At 41.7% G+C, this 17082-nt stretch overlaps 1 protein-coding gene across 3 annotated transcripts in view; it reads left to right on the top strand.

Moving 5' to 3' along the window:
- The window catches only part of LOC132133182 (serine/threonine-protein kinase PAK 3), a 352144-nt gene extending 337047 nt beyond the window's left edge, over window positions 1-15097 (top strand). For all 3 annotated transcript variants that reach the window (XM_059545952.1, XM_059545943.1, XM_059545934.1), the window contains one exon: window positions 14223-15097. In XM_059545952.1, coding sequence (XP_059401935.1) covers window positions 14223-14312 — 90 coding nt within the window. In that variant the 3' untranslated portion in view covers window positions 14313-15097. The remainder of the gene's footprint in view (window positions 1-14222) is intronic.
- Window positions 15098-17082: the final 1985 nt, after the last annotated feature.

The raw sequence follows: 17082 nt of genomic DNA, 5'->3' as shown, positions 1-17082 counted from the left end.
TTGGCGAGTCATTTTATATAATAAAAGTGGATGGAACTCGAGACCCGACAGGAAGAGAGAATATTTTGATAGTTGTGCGTTTTGTGAATGAACTGAATGAGCCAACTGAACGTCTTCTGACAATTGCCACCACTGACCAGGGAGACGCAGAAACACTGACTGACACAATCACTGAAGAATTAACAAAATCAGGACTGAGTCCTGGAAAAATCATAAGTCAGGTGTATGACGGCACCTCCCTGATGTCAGGTAAACATGGATGGGTGCAAAAACCTCTTCAACAAAAATTGCACCGAGATATACCCTATGTCCACTGTTTCAACCACCAATTACATTTGGTGGTCAGCCATGCTTTGGCAGCAGAGCAGGCCTTGGTGGACTTTTTCGCTATTACATTACATTACATTTATTCATTTAGCAGACGCTTTTTATCCAAAGCGACTTACAATTGCTATATATGTCAGAGGTCGCACGCCTCTGGAGCAACAAGGGGTTAAGTGTCTTGCTCAGGGACACATTGGTGTCTCACAGTGGATTCGAACCGGGGTCTCTCACGCCAAAGACGTGTGTCTTATCCACTGCGCCAACACCACCCCCATGCTATGTGTAACATGCTCTACAAATTCTGCAGAAAGCCTACCGTTGCGATTCTCTACAAAGGAGAGACATTGAAACGCCTCCTAGACCAATGATGGACTGGTCATTTTGGCACAGTATCTGTAATTCTGAGATCATTTGATGACCTTTCCACACTGCTCCGAGAAATTAACAGCAGCCCAGTCTATGGAGCAGATGTGCGACTAGAAGCAGCAGGCTTACTACGGGCCATGTCTGAACCCAGGTTTAGGTTCATTGCTAAGATGGTGCACAAAATCATATCTCGACCCCCCCTAATCTGATGCTACAGGCAGAAGACATGGATCTGTTAACAGACGTGCAACTTGTAAATTCAGTTTGTAAGTGTATTGAAAATCTCCTTTCTGAAGTTGTGACTCTCCTGAAGCATTTGCAAGGATGCAACAATAGAGCCTGTACCAAATAAGAGACGATGCACACTAAACACATCCTTCGCTATGTATGCAGTTGAGTGAAAACATGCAATGAAAAAAGTTCTACAACACTTTCAGAAACCTCTTGAAGCAATCCCAAGTGTGATGACCACGCTCAAACATGCTTTGACCTTTGGTGCAAGCACGGCACTCTGTGAGAACTCTTTTTCCACATTAAAGAATGTCCTTACAGAGGATCACCTTAGCATGCTTCATCAACGAAAGGCCAATTTAATTAAGTTGGCATTTGAAAAGGACCTAACCAAAAAGTTCAGTGAGGAGAGGAAGGACATTGTATTAAGAAGATTCCACTCTGTCGCACAATGTCGACTACCGCTCTACTAATGTGATTAGTTGGCTAAGCCTATTTTATTTTAAGCAGGTCATTCAAGTCATTCATTCAAATGATTCGTTCAAACTGATGATTTGTCAAGAATGAGGCAGTTGTCTATGAATGGATCATTGAATCTTTGAATCAACCGATTCATTCAAAACACTGAATCATTCAGTAAGGAAAACATGGTTGAGTTGCATTGAGACTGACCCGTTATGATTCTGCTGTGATCTTTGAACTATTTTCGCTTCTGAAACAACAAAAACAGTCAATATTGCATCTTAAATGTAAGTCACTTAATATTAATTACATTATGCACTTTCGGTCGCCATTGAGACTAAAGGATGCAGAATCATTATCGCTTTTTGGTGATTGTTATTGGCGTTTTAATCAGGCTAGGCTACTTCTCCGGTCGCGCAAGTAAAATTCTCTTTCACTTGGCCTGTTAAAAAATCCACTTGTCCTTGATAAGCGGACAAGCATTGCTGTTGAGCCCTGCGATGTGTGTTTAGACTGTTCCAGTAGGCTAGGTCAAATCTTTACAACTCCTTCATTGTATTGCGTCAATGGAGAGGTACGTCAGTTCTGCCTAGTTTTTTGTCCATTTAATTCATAATTAATGATATTATGCATTGCATTGAGGTTGATCTTATTTTGGCCCTCCAGAAAAAATAAAATGGCCATCCATGAATTTGTGTCTGGCGCCGAGTCTGTCTGCACATTTTGTAAGTTTCTCTTATCGCTTCAGACTTTTTTTGTTTTATTTGAACGTAAGTGCACTGAGAAGTGGACATCCCTGGATATTCTGTCATGATTCCGAAGTGAACGTAGGCCTATATGTTCCATTTAAAGTAAATTGAAGTGTGCGAGACGTGAATTTAAATTGTATTTATTTATAGAGGATGTCAGGCGTGTCCATGTGTGAAGACTTTGCGCAGCGTAAATCTGTGAATAAAGGTTCTGAAGTGAAGTAAACTTCAACAGATTTCATCTGCTCAGGGAGTACGGAACATGTCAATGGGAACACAGTCCATAAACGGAGCTCACTTCTGATGAGCTGGTTATCTGAATCAGGTGCATTAACAAAAAGAGACGTGCAAAATATCAAGAGCTAGGGGGCACAATGACTGGAATTGAGAACCGCTGCATTACATGAATGCTTTATATGTAGTTTACGCAGCTTGGCTCTAAGAAATAGAGACCAATTCACGGAGTCATGTTAAATAAAATCCATCAAGTTCTGTCCCAATAAAGACGTAACCAGTGGTGGAAAGAGTACTGCAATTTTTTATTTAAAGGGTTAGTTCATAGAAAAATGAAAATTATGTCATTAATGACTCACCCTCATGTCGTTCCAAACCCATAAGACCTCCGTTCATCTTCGGAACACAGTTTAAGATATTTTAGATCTAGTCAGAAAGCTTTCTGCCCATCCATTGAAAGTGTGTGTACGGTATACTGTCCATGGTTAGAAAAGTAATAAAAACATCTTCAAAAGTAGTCCATGTGACATCAGAGGGTCAGTTAGAATTTTTTGAAGCATCGAAAATACATTTTGGTCCAAAAATAGCAAAAACTACGACTTTATTCAGCATTGTCTTCTCTTCCGTGTCTGTTGTGTAAACTGCAGTTTAGTGATATCCGGTTTACGAACGAATCACTCAATGTAACGGAATATTCTCGAACCAGTTCACCAAATCGAACTGAATTGTTTTAAACGGTTCGTGTCTCCAATAAACATTAATCCACAAATCACTTATGCTGCTAACTTTTTTAATGTGGTTGATACTCCCTCTGAGTTAAAACAAACCAATATCCTGGAGTAATTCATTTACTCAAACTGTTCAACTGAAGATGAACACCGAGCCGAGCCAGATAACGAACGAAAGATTGACTCATTCTCGAGTCAAGAATCGTTTTTTGTTGGACGCATCCGATTCGAGAACCGAGACTGACACTTAGTGAAATGAAGCAGACTGATACACAGCGCGTCTGAACCGAACTGATTCTTTTGATGATTGATTCTGAACTGATTCTGTGCTAATATGAGCGCGGGTAAACCGAAGGCTTGAATCAATGGCAATCATCATCAATGACGTCATTACTTCAAGCGCAAAAGAGCCAGTGAACCATTTTCTTCAACCGGTTTATTGAATCAAACTGTCCGAAAGAACTACTGGTGATCCGAAAACCAATGCAACCGGTTCTTGACTCAAGAACGAGTCAATCTTTCGTTCCTTATCTGATGAAATAATACTCAATTACAAGTAAAAGTACTGCTGTCAAAACAGCACTTAAGTAAAAGTAAAAAGTACTCCTCTCAAAAAATACTCAGAGTACAAGTTACTTATTACTTTTTAGCTGGCGATATTTAATTACCAAAAAATATTCATATCAAAAATCTATGTGGATGGATAATAGCAACTTTGAACAAAACCCACTTTTATCTTATTGACAAAGTATGTTAATTAGTTGTCATAATACAGGAATGGTTAAACGGGTCCTATTATGCTCTTTTACAATGTCTTGAATTTGTTTTGGGGGTGTAACTAGAACATGCTCTCATGCTTGGTTGTTTGAAAAACACATTATTTTTGACATAATTTTCATTATTACAATACCTTTATCTCCAGCTTGGCACAAATGTCTCAATTAGTTCTGGGTGTAATGAAGACCTGCCTCCAAAAAAACAAAATGTGTTGTGATTGGTTAGCTGTCCCAGTGTGTTGTGATTGGCGAACATCGCAGACGGTGTTTCAGTACTGCCCACCCCTTGCCAAAGGAGTAAGTTCCCTATGAAGGATGGCATCAATATTGCCATATCAATTTGATATTGTTTTGGAAAACAACGCTGTAGTCCAAAAAAGCTGTTTATTGTAGTTCTAGAAAAGGGATTTTAAAAAAATGAAATATCTCCCTTTGGAGTGGACTTTGAGATTTGTAACATTGTAGATCTTTGTTATGCCCAAACATACACACTACACACCGACTAAAATTCAAAAAGCGAAAAAGCATAATAGGACCCCATTAAGAATATCTGCTTGTTACGTCTGACATCATCCTTCACCACTTCTGGGACCTAATGGTCTGCCAGCCACCCCCAAAAAACAACAAACTGATTCAGCTAAAATAGTAGTGTATGAAACACTGTGAGCATGGATACTGTAGAGTGCACAGCAAATTATGCTTAGCTTAAATACGGAATATCAATGAAATAGTGTTAATAAATGGTTGCTGATATCGTATTCTCAAGTGAAATGAGTAGAGGCTTGGACCCGGAAACAGCAATCCTTACATCATACTTAACGAGAGGATTCTCCCAAGCCATCAAACTGACTTCATCAGAGCAAGAACGCCATTCCAGAGCCGGAAGCGACGGCAGAATTTTTTTTTCCCAGTGTATTGACTTGCATGGTTTAACTATTTGCTACAAGACTAGTACTGTGCACTAAAAAAACAAGTAGGGCTATTTTTTATTTCATGATGTACAATTATTTTCAATACCATTGGCAAAACTATCACATACTGTATACTGACATATACCTGCAGATATATATATTTTGTCCATCCATTTTTTCAAGGCACTCATTATTTCAAGCATTAAAATTGGTTTAATCCAAGTCTTTTAAACATATTCACGTTATATGATGAATAGATTTTACATAGTCTTTTATTTACACATATAAATATTATGCCCCCAATTACCATTACGAAAATCTACATCTTAAACATTTGCTCATTCTGTGTATTTGTGTTGTTAAAATAGTGTAACTTACCACACAAGGAAGCTTGATTTCACATTTGATTTCAAACTGAATTGAATTTAAAAAAAAAAGACAAGTACACAGTCAGTAATAAAATGATAAAACAAATTACCTCCATTCAGTTTGAGGTATTCGAAATATGACCACACTGAATTTTTACAAGCAAAGATTTAAGAGCCATATACAGTATATTAGTACTATTTTTGTAGATAAATGGAACGTCAGATGGCTTTGACCTGTAATGACTGTAAAATGTAGTGATGCAGAAGACAGACTAGGATATTTATATGTACAAATCAGACAAATATCCCATTCCAAAACATTTCTAGCATAAATTTACATGGTAAAGAAATTAAAGTTCCATCTTTTTTTAAAGACTTTCTGGTGCATTTCACTTACAACCAATAACATTTCTAGAAGGATTTTCATCGGTCAGGTGTGGATCTATTCTGAATGATTGATAACTTTTGACAAAATTTAATCCAGGAGCAAAGATTAATAATTTCTACTTTAAAAGCACGGAGAGATCGCGACTGCTCACCAGTGCCGTCGCTCCCTATACGCAGAGTACGCAGTCTGCGTAGGGCACCAAATCCCAGTGGGGGGCACCATCCCAGTTGCTCAAAAAAAAAAAAAAACATGTGCCATTCTCTCATCCGCGCTCATGAACCGCTTGCACCTCATGTTTGCAGCTGACTGTTCATAATTGATGGATAGACATCTATGCCCGGGTAAAGTACATCAGCAATCCAGCGCAGAGAAGAGAAAACTAAAGAAAAAAAAAAACAGGCATAAAGTTGGCTTGACGTTGGACGTTTGAGAGCCTCAAATTTAGGGACCGTCTCTATAGTTACATGCGATATTGGTATACACTTTTCTAACATCAGTAGCATTTGAGGAGAATGACTTACAGTCATAAAAACAATTGTAATGTGTTCATTTAGGTGCCAGCTACAATGCACACCTTATTCATTTTTAATATATATTAAAAGAAATTATAAATCATGTAGGTAAAAACAAGGCCCGTTGTTCACTTTCAGGCACATTCCCGGGGAAGGTTTTTTATTTATTTTATTTTATTTTTTTCAGGTTCCCTTACGAAAATGACCCATGGTTTTAACAATAACACCACAAATCATCGTTCTTGTAGCCATAGTAACTGCAAATTAACCATGGTTTTTTTACTTCAAAAAATTATTTACAAAGAAGTATTAATATACTGTAATATATTTTTGTTGTTATTGTTGCTATAAAAACAAACCTTAGCCATTAATAGGCTATAAATGACTTAAAATGTATTATTTTAAAAAACAATGAGGGAATAATGATTGGTTAATAATAACACGGTTAAAATACATAATGTAAGCAAATACAAAATAAACAATTTATGTACATGTTATTACAAATGCCTGCAAACGGAGCCAAATGCCATATAATTGCTGCTGTTACACTTACTGGACAATCAAATCCTTTTTTAGGCTACTGACCAAACATTTAATTAAAATATTCACTTAATCTTTAATTTTTGGCCACCTTTTTGCTATAGATGACACAGCCTTTATAATTTCTTCAACAAAAAACATGAGTATCACAACCCTTACAAAAATAAACCATGGTTTTATCATAGTAAAACTGCTTAATTTCCTTTTGCATGATTTCTGAATGCTTGAGACTATAAAATAAATTAGAGTCATAATTAAGTTATAGCCATAGGTAAGTGTCGAGAGCTACAATTGTAATTTGTAATTAATACAATTTATTTATTTACTTTTTTATTTGATTAAAGTTTTATTTTCACCGCATAGTAGGTGGTTTTTTTTTTTCATCATCACATTTGAGGAAAGGGGGCACAAGAATACAATCCTGCTTAGGGGCACCCATTTGGCCAGCAGCGGCCCTGTTACTATGCAGGCAATATAGGTCCTGTAATTATATTGCATAGAAGAAATGTAAATGCATAGTATAACACATAATATAACTGAACGGGACTAATAGATCGGTAGGGGTGTTGATGCTAATCCACCACGGGACTCCGGTAAGAAGTGTGACAGGAGACAGGGCACTGTTCAACTCTTTATCTGAAGTATTTTAGGTTCACAGCAGATGGCACAACATTACTCCAATCAGACTGGATATTGTACAAATTATGGCCACAAAGTGTTAAATGTGGTCTTTCTGAAATAAACAGAATAAACAAACATCAGTTTACATCTGCTAAATGTGAATAACAGACATGTAATGGAACCAACAACTTGCTACTGTCACAGTATACATTAATCAACATGAGAGGATTAACGGTAGTGAGCATACATATTTGAATCACGGTATATCTTAAATATAACAACATTATAAACAATGCAAGGTTCGATTACACAAGCTGAATATTTAAACACAACAACGAAATAAACATAGCTGACCTATAATCAGGAATGATTAAATAAACTTATATTCAATCACGCACATTAACACCTGATGAAAATGGCGGAGCAATCAGCTATTGAAAATGAAAGTGAAACCGGAATAGCGGAACTCACATAAACTAGCGGCACACATTCATAATAATAGTCCTTCCACTATAAACACGCATAGGGAATTTAGAACAGCCGCCCCCAGATTAGCATAGCTAATATGTCTAATGATAAATTCCCTAGTCGTTGGAGTCCGCTTCACCTCCGTCCGGAAGTGCCGGAAGTCTGACAAGTTTGGCCACAGGTCGTAGGTATATGCGATCATTGACCTGTACTTGAGCTGACCTAACGTGTCCATCAGCACTGGGTATCAGTTTGACCACCCGACCAATTGGCCATTGGGTTCTGGGGAGCTGCGGGTCGATTATCATGACCACCATGTTCTCAGCTAGATCTTGAGTTACCCGCTGCCATTTCTGGCGAGTCTGGAGACCCGGTAGGTAGTGTCGTGTAAAGTAAGACCAGAAATGATCGATGATAGTCTGGGAATGACGCCAACGACGCTTGGACAAGGGCTCAGGGGTGTAGACCACCTGGGGAAGCGAGGCATCTCGCCGCCCCATGAGAAGCATATTTGGGGTAATTGGATCCAGGTCTGCCACGTCGGATGAAACGTATCCCAGGGGCTTGCTGTTCAGGATACCCTCTACTTCAATCAGTACAGTCTGAAGGACATCTTCAGGCACAGACTGACTCCCGATGACTACTCGTAGTGCAGACTTTACAGATCGGATCTCCCTTTCCCATGCACCTCCGAAGTGGGGTGCGGCGGGAGGATTCATCCTAAAAGTTATCTGATAGCTAGCCAGCTGCTCCTGCAGTCTGGGCTCCATCTCCTTGAAAGCTTCTCTTAGTTCGGTCTCGGCTCATCAGAAGTTAGTTCCCTGATCTGATATGATCTCAGATGGGGTTCCTCTACGTGCTATGAAGCGCCTTAATGCCAGTAAGAATGCATCAGTGTCGATGCTGCTAAGCAGGTCAAGGTGAATGCATCTGGTTGTCAGGCACTTGAAGATGACGCCCCATCGCTTCTCCGTCCGACGGCCAATCTTAACCATGAATGGCCCGAAGCAGTCGACTCCAGTAGAGAAGAAGGGGGGTTGGTACAATCGTAGGCGAGCTGAGGGTAAGTCAGCCATAATAGGTAGAGTCGGCTTAGCTCTCCACTTCTGACATTCTACACACTCTCTCTGGTGTCGTTTGATGGCTTGCCTGCCCCTTAGGATCCAGAAATGGCGACATAGCTCTGCGAAAACCCTATCAGGTCCTGGATGGAGTAGACGCTCATCAAAGTCCTTAACAATGAGTTTTGTCACCTGATGATGGGGATCTAGAACCACTGGGTGTATCTCGGTTTTGCTGAAGCCATCCAATCGCCGTAGCCTACCTCCCACACGAATTAGACAGAACTCAGGGTCGAACTCGGGTGCAAGCGTGTTCAGACGGCTGGCTGTGGGCACCTGGTTCCCTGATTTTAAAGCCTTGAATTCCGCTGGGAAGGATTCCTCCTGACATTGACTCAAGTTGAGAGCTTCTGCACGTCTATATTCTAAGGATGCTTTACTAGTATCTTGGGCGGCCGCCCCATGGAGGGACCGGTAGGTCGCGTCGACTAAGGCACTCCAAGAGGTATACTGAGATGCATCAAGCATGTCTGGATTTCGATCGTTCGTGACTAATCCACAGAATACGGCTTTCCTTGTTTCTGAGGTATCCTCTCTGACCTCTACAAGGGGCTTGACTGGCCAACGGTCTGGCGGTTCACGGAGGAATCTTGGGCCTCGACTCCACATGTCAGAGTTCGCCATCTCCTTGAGCATCCTCCCTCTGGTAATATCGTCCGCCGGGTTATTCGAGGAGTCAACGTATCGCCAAGAGTGGAGCTCAGTCAACTCTTGTATTTCTGCCACCCTTGTCCCGACGAACACCTTGTATCTACAGGACTCAGACTGGATCCAGGTGAGCACTGTAGTCGAGTCAGTCCATAATGTCACTGTCTCTATGGCAATGGTTAGCTCCTGTTTGAGAAACTGTGCAAGCTGAGCGCTAATCAATGCTGCACACAGCTCGAGACGTGGCATCGACAGTTGACGCTTGGGGGCTACCTTAGAGCGAGCCATGACAAAGGTGGTGTGGATCTTACCGTACTGCTCTGCACGGAGATAAGCCACTGACCCATAAGCAACCTCAGATGCGTCGCCAAACACATGAAGGCTTAATTTTGATTTCTCCACATCAAAGTCGGCAGGAAGATAGCACCATGGAAGCTTGAGCTTACAGAGATCAGGCAGCTCCTTCTCCCATACGTTCCACTTCTCCAGCAGGTCTGCAGGAAGATTCGGATCATCCCAATCCCTCGGTTTGGTCCAGAGTCTCTGAATGAGAACCTTGGCTCGGGTGGTGAAAGGAATGGAGAATCCTAGAGGGTCATATTGCGTTGCCAAGACCTTATAAATATACCTCATGGTCGGATGATCCTCTGCTAGTGTACGATGCCTGTAACCCAGGCTGTCTTCTAGGCAGTGCCACATCAAGCCAAGAGCCGGCTCCAATGGGTCTGAATGATTTTGACGTAACCACAATTCAATGCTATCTGAACGAGCCTTAGATGGGAGGTGCTGGACAACAGAAGGGATATTAGTGGCCCACTGTCTGATTTCAAAGTCCCCAGAGGCTAAGAGAGGCCTCATCTTGTCAATTAGTCGCTTGGCTTCCTACGGCAGTGGGAAGGCTCTGTAGGCAGTTGTCCACGTAGAAGCTCTGCTCTATGGACTGCAACACTTCCTCATTCCCGAACTGCTGGCAGCGAACGTGCATCTGCAGCGCGAAGGTGGCGCCGCAGGGGCTGCAGGTCGTCCCGAAAGGCAAGACTTGCCATTCATAGATGTCCGGCGGGTCCTTTCTGCGCATGTTCCTCCAAATAAACCTCAGAAGGGGTCTATCCTCTGGCAGGAGTCTCACTTGGTGGAACATACCACGTATATCCCCACTGATGGCGACTGCGTACTGCCGGAACCGCAGAAGTACTCCTAGCAGTGAGGCACCAAGGGTAGGACCTGGAAGCAACTGCTGGTTAAGAGACATACCTTGGTAGGCAAAGGAACAATTGAAGACCAACCTGTATTTGCCGTTATGCTGCACAAGGTGTTGTGGTATGAACCACGACTCCTCGTCTACCTGCTGGCCTTCTGATGGTACCCTGACAACATACCCTGATTCAAGGAGCTTCTGTATTTCAGCTTCGTACACCTTAGCCCTCTCAGGGTCTCTACTCAGGTGTTTCTCTGTGTTCCTGAGGCTGGACAAAACGGATTCCATAGTCCCCTTCAGCAGTGGAGCGTTTGACGCGCGAAGTAGTGGAGTAGCGTAGCGCCGGACTCCATCAACTTCTACTCGTCGCGTCTTGGTCTCCAACATGTCTGCAGCCATTTGATACTGTTTAGACCGAGTTATCACTTTCTCACTGCGAGATGGAAGGACATCGAGCTGCCAGAGCCGTTCAACATGCTGATAGACAGGATCTCGCAGTGGTGTAAGAGAAGTGAACAAACACTGTGATGAAGGTATCTGATGTGGGAGCAATCCATCTGGTCCCTGGAGGACCCAACCGAGCTGCGTGCGTACAGCAACTGGTCCGCCCGCTGGTCCCAATCTGATGGGCTCCTTTGGGGTAATCAATGTAGGATAATCAGACCCAATTAAAATTAAGGGTTGGACCCTAGCGAAAGATGGAATGGGGATCCCTCTGAGATGGTGATAACATCGCTGGAGCCTCTTGATGGTGTAGGTTTGCTCGGTAAGTGTGAGGAGAGGCGCGGTGAAGATACCTGTAAGGCTGTGCTTCTCCTCTGGCCTTGACTGTGGGGAAAGCAGCAAGTCAATTGACTGCCCCTTCAATTCTGTGATATCATGTCGGATGGTGCGAAGGGCCATAATCTCCTCTCTTCCCTCAATACTAAGCTGCTGGACTGCTGCAGGAAGGATGATACTCCGCTGAGCCCCATCATCCAAGATAGCGTAAGTTGAAATAGACCTCTTGCCTCTCCACAGAAGCACTGGAACTACTTTCAAGTACACACGCCCTGTCAAACTAGGAGAAGTAAGATATGCACGCTCATGAGAGGTTGTCAGCAGCACACTGTTAGGACCATCCTGGGCAATGGAATGCAGCACTCCGAGATGTATATTACCACAGTCCCTGCAGGGCTTCTTCAAAGTACATTCCTCCCATTTATGACTTGTGCGCGCACATTTCCAGCATCTTTTCCCATCCTTTATCCACTTCAGAATCTGATTAGGTGAGCACTCAGTGATTTTGCTACACTGTGACAGGTAATGATCCTGACTCTTACAGAACAGACATAAACGCTTTAGTGTCCTGGCCGATGACTGAGAATTAGCAGCATTGGTATGGACAGACTGCCCTGTGCTAGCTTCCATGGGCTGTTCACTTCCATGATAGACTGCAGTGGATTGAGTTTAGGGCTTGGGTACAGACTGGCGGTCCTTACGTGAGACCTGTACTCTCTCTGTCTGGTAGCGCTGCACCATCTTGGTAGATAAACGCTGTGCTTCCGCCTTGACCTTCAACCAGTCAGCAAGGTCATGCAGGTTATATGGATTGAGGCTGTCAGTGTGCAATCGGCCTCGCAATTGTAAATGCTCTATAAAGCTGTCTCGGTAGTGTTTGGGCAACTTACTGAGTAATCTGTCGACATGCCCTGTACAAGAGAGCTCTCGTCCCTGTGGCCCTGTGGCAGAGGCTGGTCAACCGGAAAAGGAGGTGGTGGCTGGCGAACCACTGAAGGGGGATACCCAGGCTGCACAGGAGTGTGAACGGGAGGCTGAGCAGGGTGATACCCAACGGTCTGTAGAGGAGGGCGATATGGGTCAGAGACAGCAAACGACTGCCGTGTGGCTTGGCTCGGCATGTGAGCCTGTAACTGATATACAGGGGGCACTAAAGGCCTATACGTTGTAGTGGTCAAAGGCAGCTTCACTGAGGTAACAGTATGTGGCAGTGATGAGGTAAGCTGACATGTAGAATATGCTGTACTGAACAGAGCCCCCTGCTGTGGCATTACATGTGGTGCAGATAAGGGGGGAGCACCATGGTATGTCGAAGTAGTACCATATGCAGCAGGAAGGGTGTCTTGTGTTACGTGCCACAAAACTGACTGCTGAGAAATATCAATGTGGGCTGTCTGAGCTTGAAATGACTGGCCTAAATGCGGAAGCGGGACAGATGAGACTGCAGTAGCCTTCGGTCTGACTACAGGTGGTGAAATAGTTTGGGCTTGTACATCTACCTGGAACGTGGGTGATGCAGCACCACTGCTGAATGAATCACACTCCGATGGGCTGTGATACCCTGGAGGAGCTACTGAAGAGCTAAGATAACTGACAGATCTCTCAACATCCAACTGATGACTCATAGTGGAAACTTCTCCATAGATCGATAGATCACCCATGGGCAGCTGCTCCACAGTCGAGACTGGCTCGGCCTGTCCACTGAGGTCGAACTGCGCTGCTGGAGAATCCATCCTTGGTAGGTGGTATGAACTTTCGTGAAGAACAGGGTCTGGTATGAGAGACTTCGGCAAGGCTACATCATAAGCTTGCAGACGTGTGGAAAGCTGACGTGCTCTCGCCTGAGTGCGAACACCGTGTGTCGTATCAGGGGAATGAAGCAGGCTCTGTTGCTCCATATCACCGAAGTGAATATAGCATCCGGCTCGAAGGACCAAAATGAACGGGACTAATAGATCGGTAGGGGTGTTGATGCTAATCCACCACGGGACTCCGGTAAGAAGTGTGACAGGAGACAGGGCACTGTTCAACTCTTTATCTGAAGTATTTTAGGTTCACAGCAGATGGCACAACATTACTCCAATCAGACTGGATATTGTACAAATTATGGCCACAAAGTGTTAAATGTGGTCTTTCTGAAATAAACAGAATAAACAAACATCAGTTTACATCTGCTAAATGTGAATAACAGACATGTAATGGAACTAACAACTTGCTACTGTCACAGTATACATTAATCAACATGAGAGGATTAACGGTAGTGAGCATACATATTTGAATCACGGTATATCTTAAATATAACAACATTATAAACAATGCAAGGTTCGATTACACAAGCTGAATATTTAAACACAACAACGAAATAAACATAGCTGACCTATAATCAGGAATGATTAAATAAACTTACATTCAATCACGCACATTAACACCTGATGAAAATGGTGGAGCAATCAGCTATTGAAAATGAAAGTGAAACCGGAATAGCGGAACTCACATAAACTAGCGGCACACATTCATAATAATAGTCCTTCCACTATAAACACACATAGGGAATTTAGAACAATAACACATGGATAATATAACAAATATAACAAATTACAAATAAGGACATTACACTGATGTTATGTATAATGAATTAAGGAAACACACAGTCTACCCAGACTGAAAAAAAAAAATGTAGTCTGGATTTGCGAGGAAGATTGTAATGACAATGCAAAACCTTAATGTTTAAAGGAATGTTGAGATAAAAATGTATATAAAAATGAAAGTTTCGTAAATGTATTATTTCTCTTTACAGCACTCGTTCCTGAAGATTGCCAAGCCCCTTTCCAGCTTGACTCCACTGATTGTAGCTGCCAAGGAAGCCATCAAGAATAGCAGCCGTTAAGATCTTCCCCTTACCCACACACACAAGCATACAGATTCACACAGACACACATACACAGAGCGCAAGTACAGCGTGTGTACATGTGATGGCACAATTACACAATATCTGAATCTGGACAAAAACACATGCACTTGCCCTTATAAGGGTGATTGACAGCTGTTCAAGGCCTTTGAGATGGGATTGGCCCTGGTCCCTGCCCTCAAACATGTATATGGAACTGCCACACTAGTCCATCAGTGTGTGTCCACCTCTACACATCTGGAAAGGGGATAGAAAAACTGAAAAAACAACTCCTGTGTTCATTTCTGGAATCAAAGATGTGTATTACAGTAGACCTCAAGAATTATCAAGTTTATTCTCTTATTTAATATATTCTGAACTGTCTTGTATTACGAGCAACATTCTTTGGGTTTTACAGGGTTTTTCCTGTGCCTGAAGATGTGTACCTCCAATTCTCGGGATCTCCTCAAGACATCTGCACGACCGCAGATATTCACAGCAATCATTTTCTTTCTACACTGTGTGCAAAGTCAGAGAGCATAGTATGCTAGAGAGAGAGAGAGAGAGAGAGAGAGAGACAAAGGCTACATGTGCAACTTTTTGAGCAATTTTGTCAGGCAATTTTTTTGAGCAATGTTGATTGGGCACTTTTCCATTGAAAATGGGTAACCAATTTCTATCTGGATACTTTTGATCGGTCATGGCTCTATGTCTCACCTGGCTGCCCGTTGATGGCAACATTGCTCAAAAAGTTGCCCTGTGTATCATTAGCTGGAGAGAGAGAGAGAAAAAAGAGAGAGAGAATGACATATAAGAATTAAGATTAATATTAAAAAAACTAATATATATATATATATATATATAGTTTTAGGACCTAGTTTTTGTTTGTTTGTTTGTTTTCTTAGAGTGACATAGTAATATTCTCATTTATTATTGTTTTATTGCTGTATTACAGTATGTATTTATACACATAGATAGATAGATAGATAGATAGATAGATAGATAGATAGATAGATAGATAGACATTTCAAAAGATTTACTCGCAAACATTTGATACAGAAGTCACTTTTCTAATGTATTATACAGATATTATCATTTGAAAGCATAATGCATCCTGAATTTGCAAAAAAAAAAAAAAAACACCTCTCTCTCTCTGTTACTCTCTCAGAATGGATTCGCAGACTGGGTTTTCATGTGCAATGTCTTTGCCATAGGGCCCAGAAATTAAGCATGAAAACCACAACACATAGGTACTCTATACTATGCATTTTAAAAGCAAATGCAAAATGTTGAAAACCAAGCCATGAGGAGCCAAATGTAGAGTGGGCTAATGAACCACTTCCAGGGCATTATGGAGTAGGAAAATCCTGCTGAGGTTTTGACATCTGCTCATCACACACGATCAGAGAACATTGCATAAACCTATTTGATCTTTCAGAGTGCAGTGTTTGGCTAAAATATGTGCATGATGAAGGGCCATTCACATAAGACTTGCTACTGTTTTTTCATTGCTAACCTATGTACATATTTACATTATTTTGCAGATTCTTTGGTCCAAAGCTACTTAAAAATTAGGAATATACCAAGCGATTTATAAAGAGGCAAATAAACACAATAAGTGCTCATAATACAAAGTTTCAGATATTGTTTAGAATAGTATAAGCTAAGTAGGAAAGGTTTTGGAAAATATGAATCACACATTGGTGTCAACCTTTGCCCTTGTGTCCTAAGACAAATGTTTTTTAAGACACAAAACTATAAGCAATTACACAAGCAATTTTACCTAGAGAAGCTCAGTTTTCCTGTCAGAATGGAGTTCTTGCAAGCCGTGTACACATTAGCCGCATTTCCACTGTCGAGCTTAAACTGGGCGTGCTAGTGCGTGCCAGGGCCAGTGGCGTTTTTCCACAGTCACTTCCGGGGCTTGATCGTGCCTCGTCAGGGCTTCCTCGGGACCAACGGCCAGGTTTTTTGGCCCGACGAAAACCTTGGGCCAAAGCGGGCCAGCTGGGGCTAGAGAAGGGGTTATGACCAAAGGCGGAGTTTCTCTGCGTCTAGAGAGCTCAGCACTGCGGATCATTTCAGAAAGATAACAGCACCAGCATTAAAGACTTTTTAAAATAAGTTGAGATCAAAACTCACTCTTAGTCAGCAGCGAGTGTTTGAAATAACTCAATCCGATGTGGATTACAATCAATAAAAAAGGCAGAAATATTTATAAGAGATGTAAAAGGCTATGCACGCTAAACATTAACGTTACCATAGTAAACATGGTAAATATGACCACTTGGATAAATTAGATGTCAGCTTCTTATTCTCTATCACAATTGTGTATTTATTAAGTAACATTTTTTTGAGAGTTTAGCTCCACGTTGCATATCATCAAATGATTTTTGTTCGGGAGCTTTTATAGAAATAGAGAGTTTGCGCTGCGGATCATTTCAGAAAGATAACAGCTTTAACACCAGCATTAAACACTTTTAAAAAATAATTCAAGCTCAAAACTCACTTTCAGTCAGCAGCGAATGTAATAAATAACTTGATCCAATGTGGATTATAATCACCATACAAGGCAGAAATATTTATAAGCGATGCAAAATCTGTGCATGCTAGACATTAACATTACCATAGTAAACATGTTAAATATGACCACTTGAGAAATCAGATGTCAGCTTCTTATTCTCTATCACAATCGTGTAATTATTTAGTAACTTATATTATCTGTCACAAGCCTCGTCTCGAGAGTTTAGCTCACGTTGCTTATCGTAAA

Source organism: Carassius carassius, chromosome 4, assembly GCF_963082965.1.
Source record: "Carassius carassius chromosome 4, fCarCar2.1, whole genome shotgun sequence".
In the NCBI taxonomy this organism is placed as follows: domain Eukaryota; kingdom Metazoa; phylum Chordata; class Actinopteri; order Cypriniformes; family Cyprinidae; genus Carassius; species Carassius carassius.
This window is presented reverse-complemented; position numbering and strand designations above follow the sequence as displayed.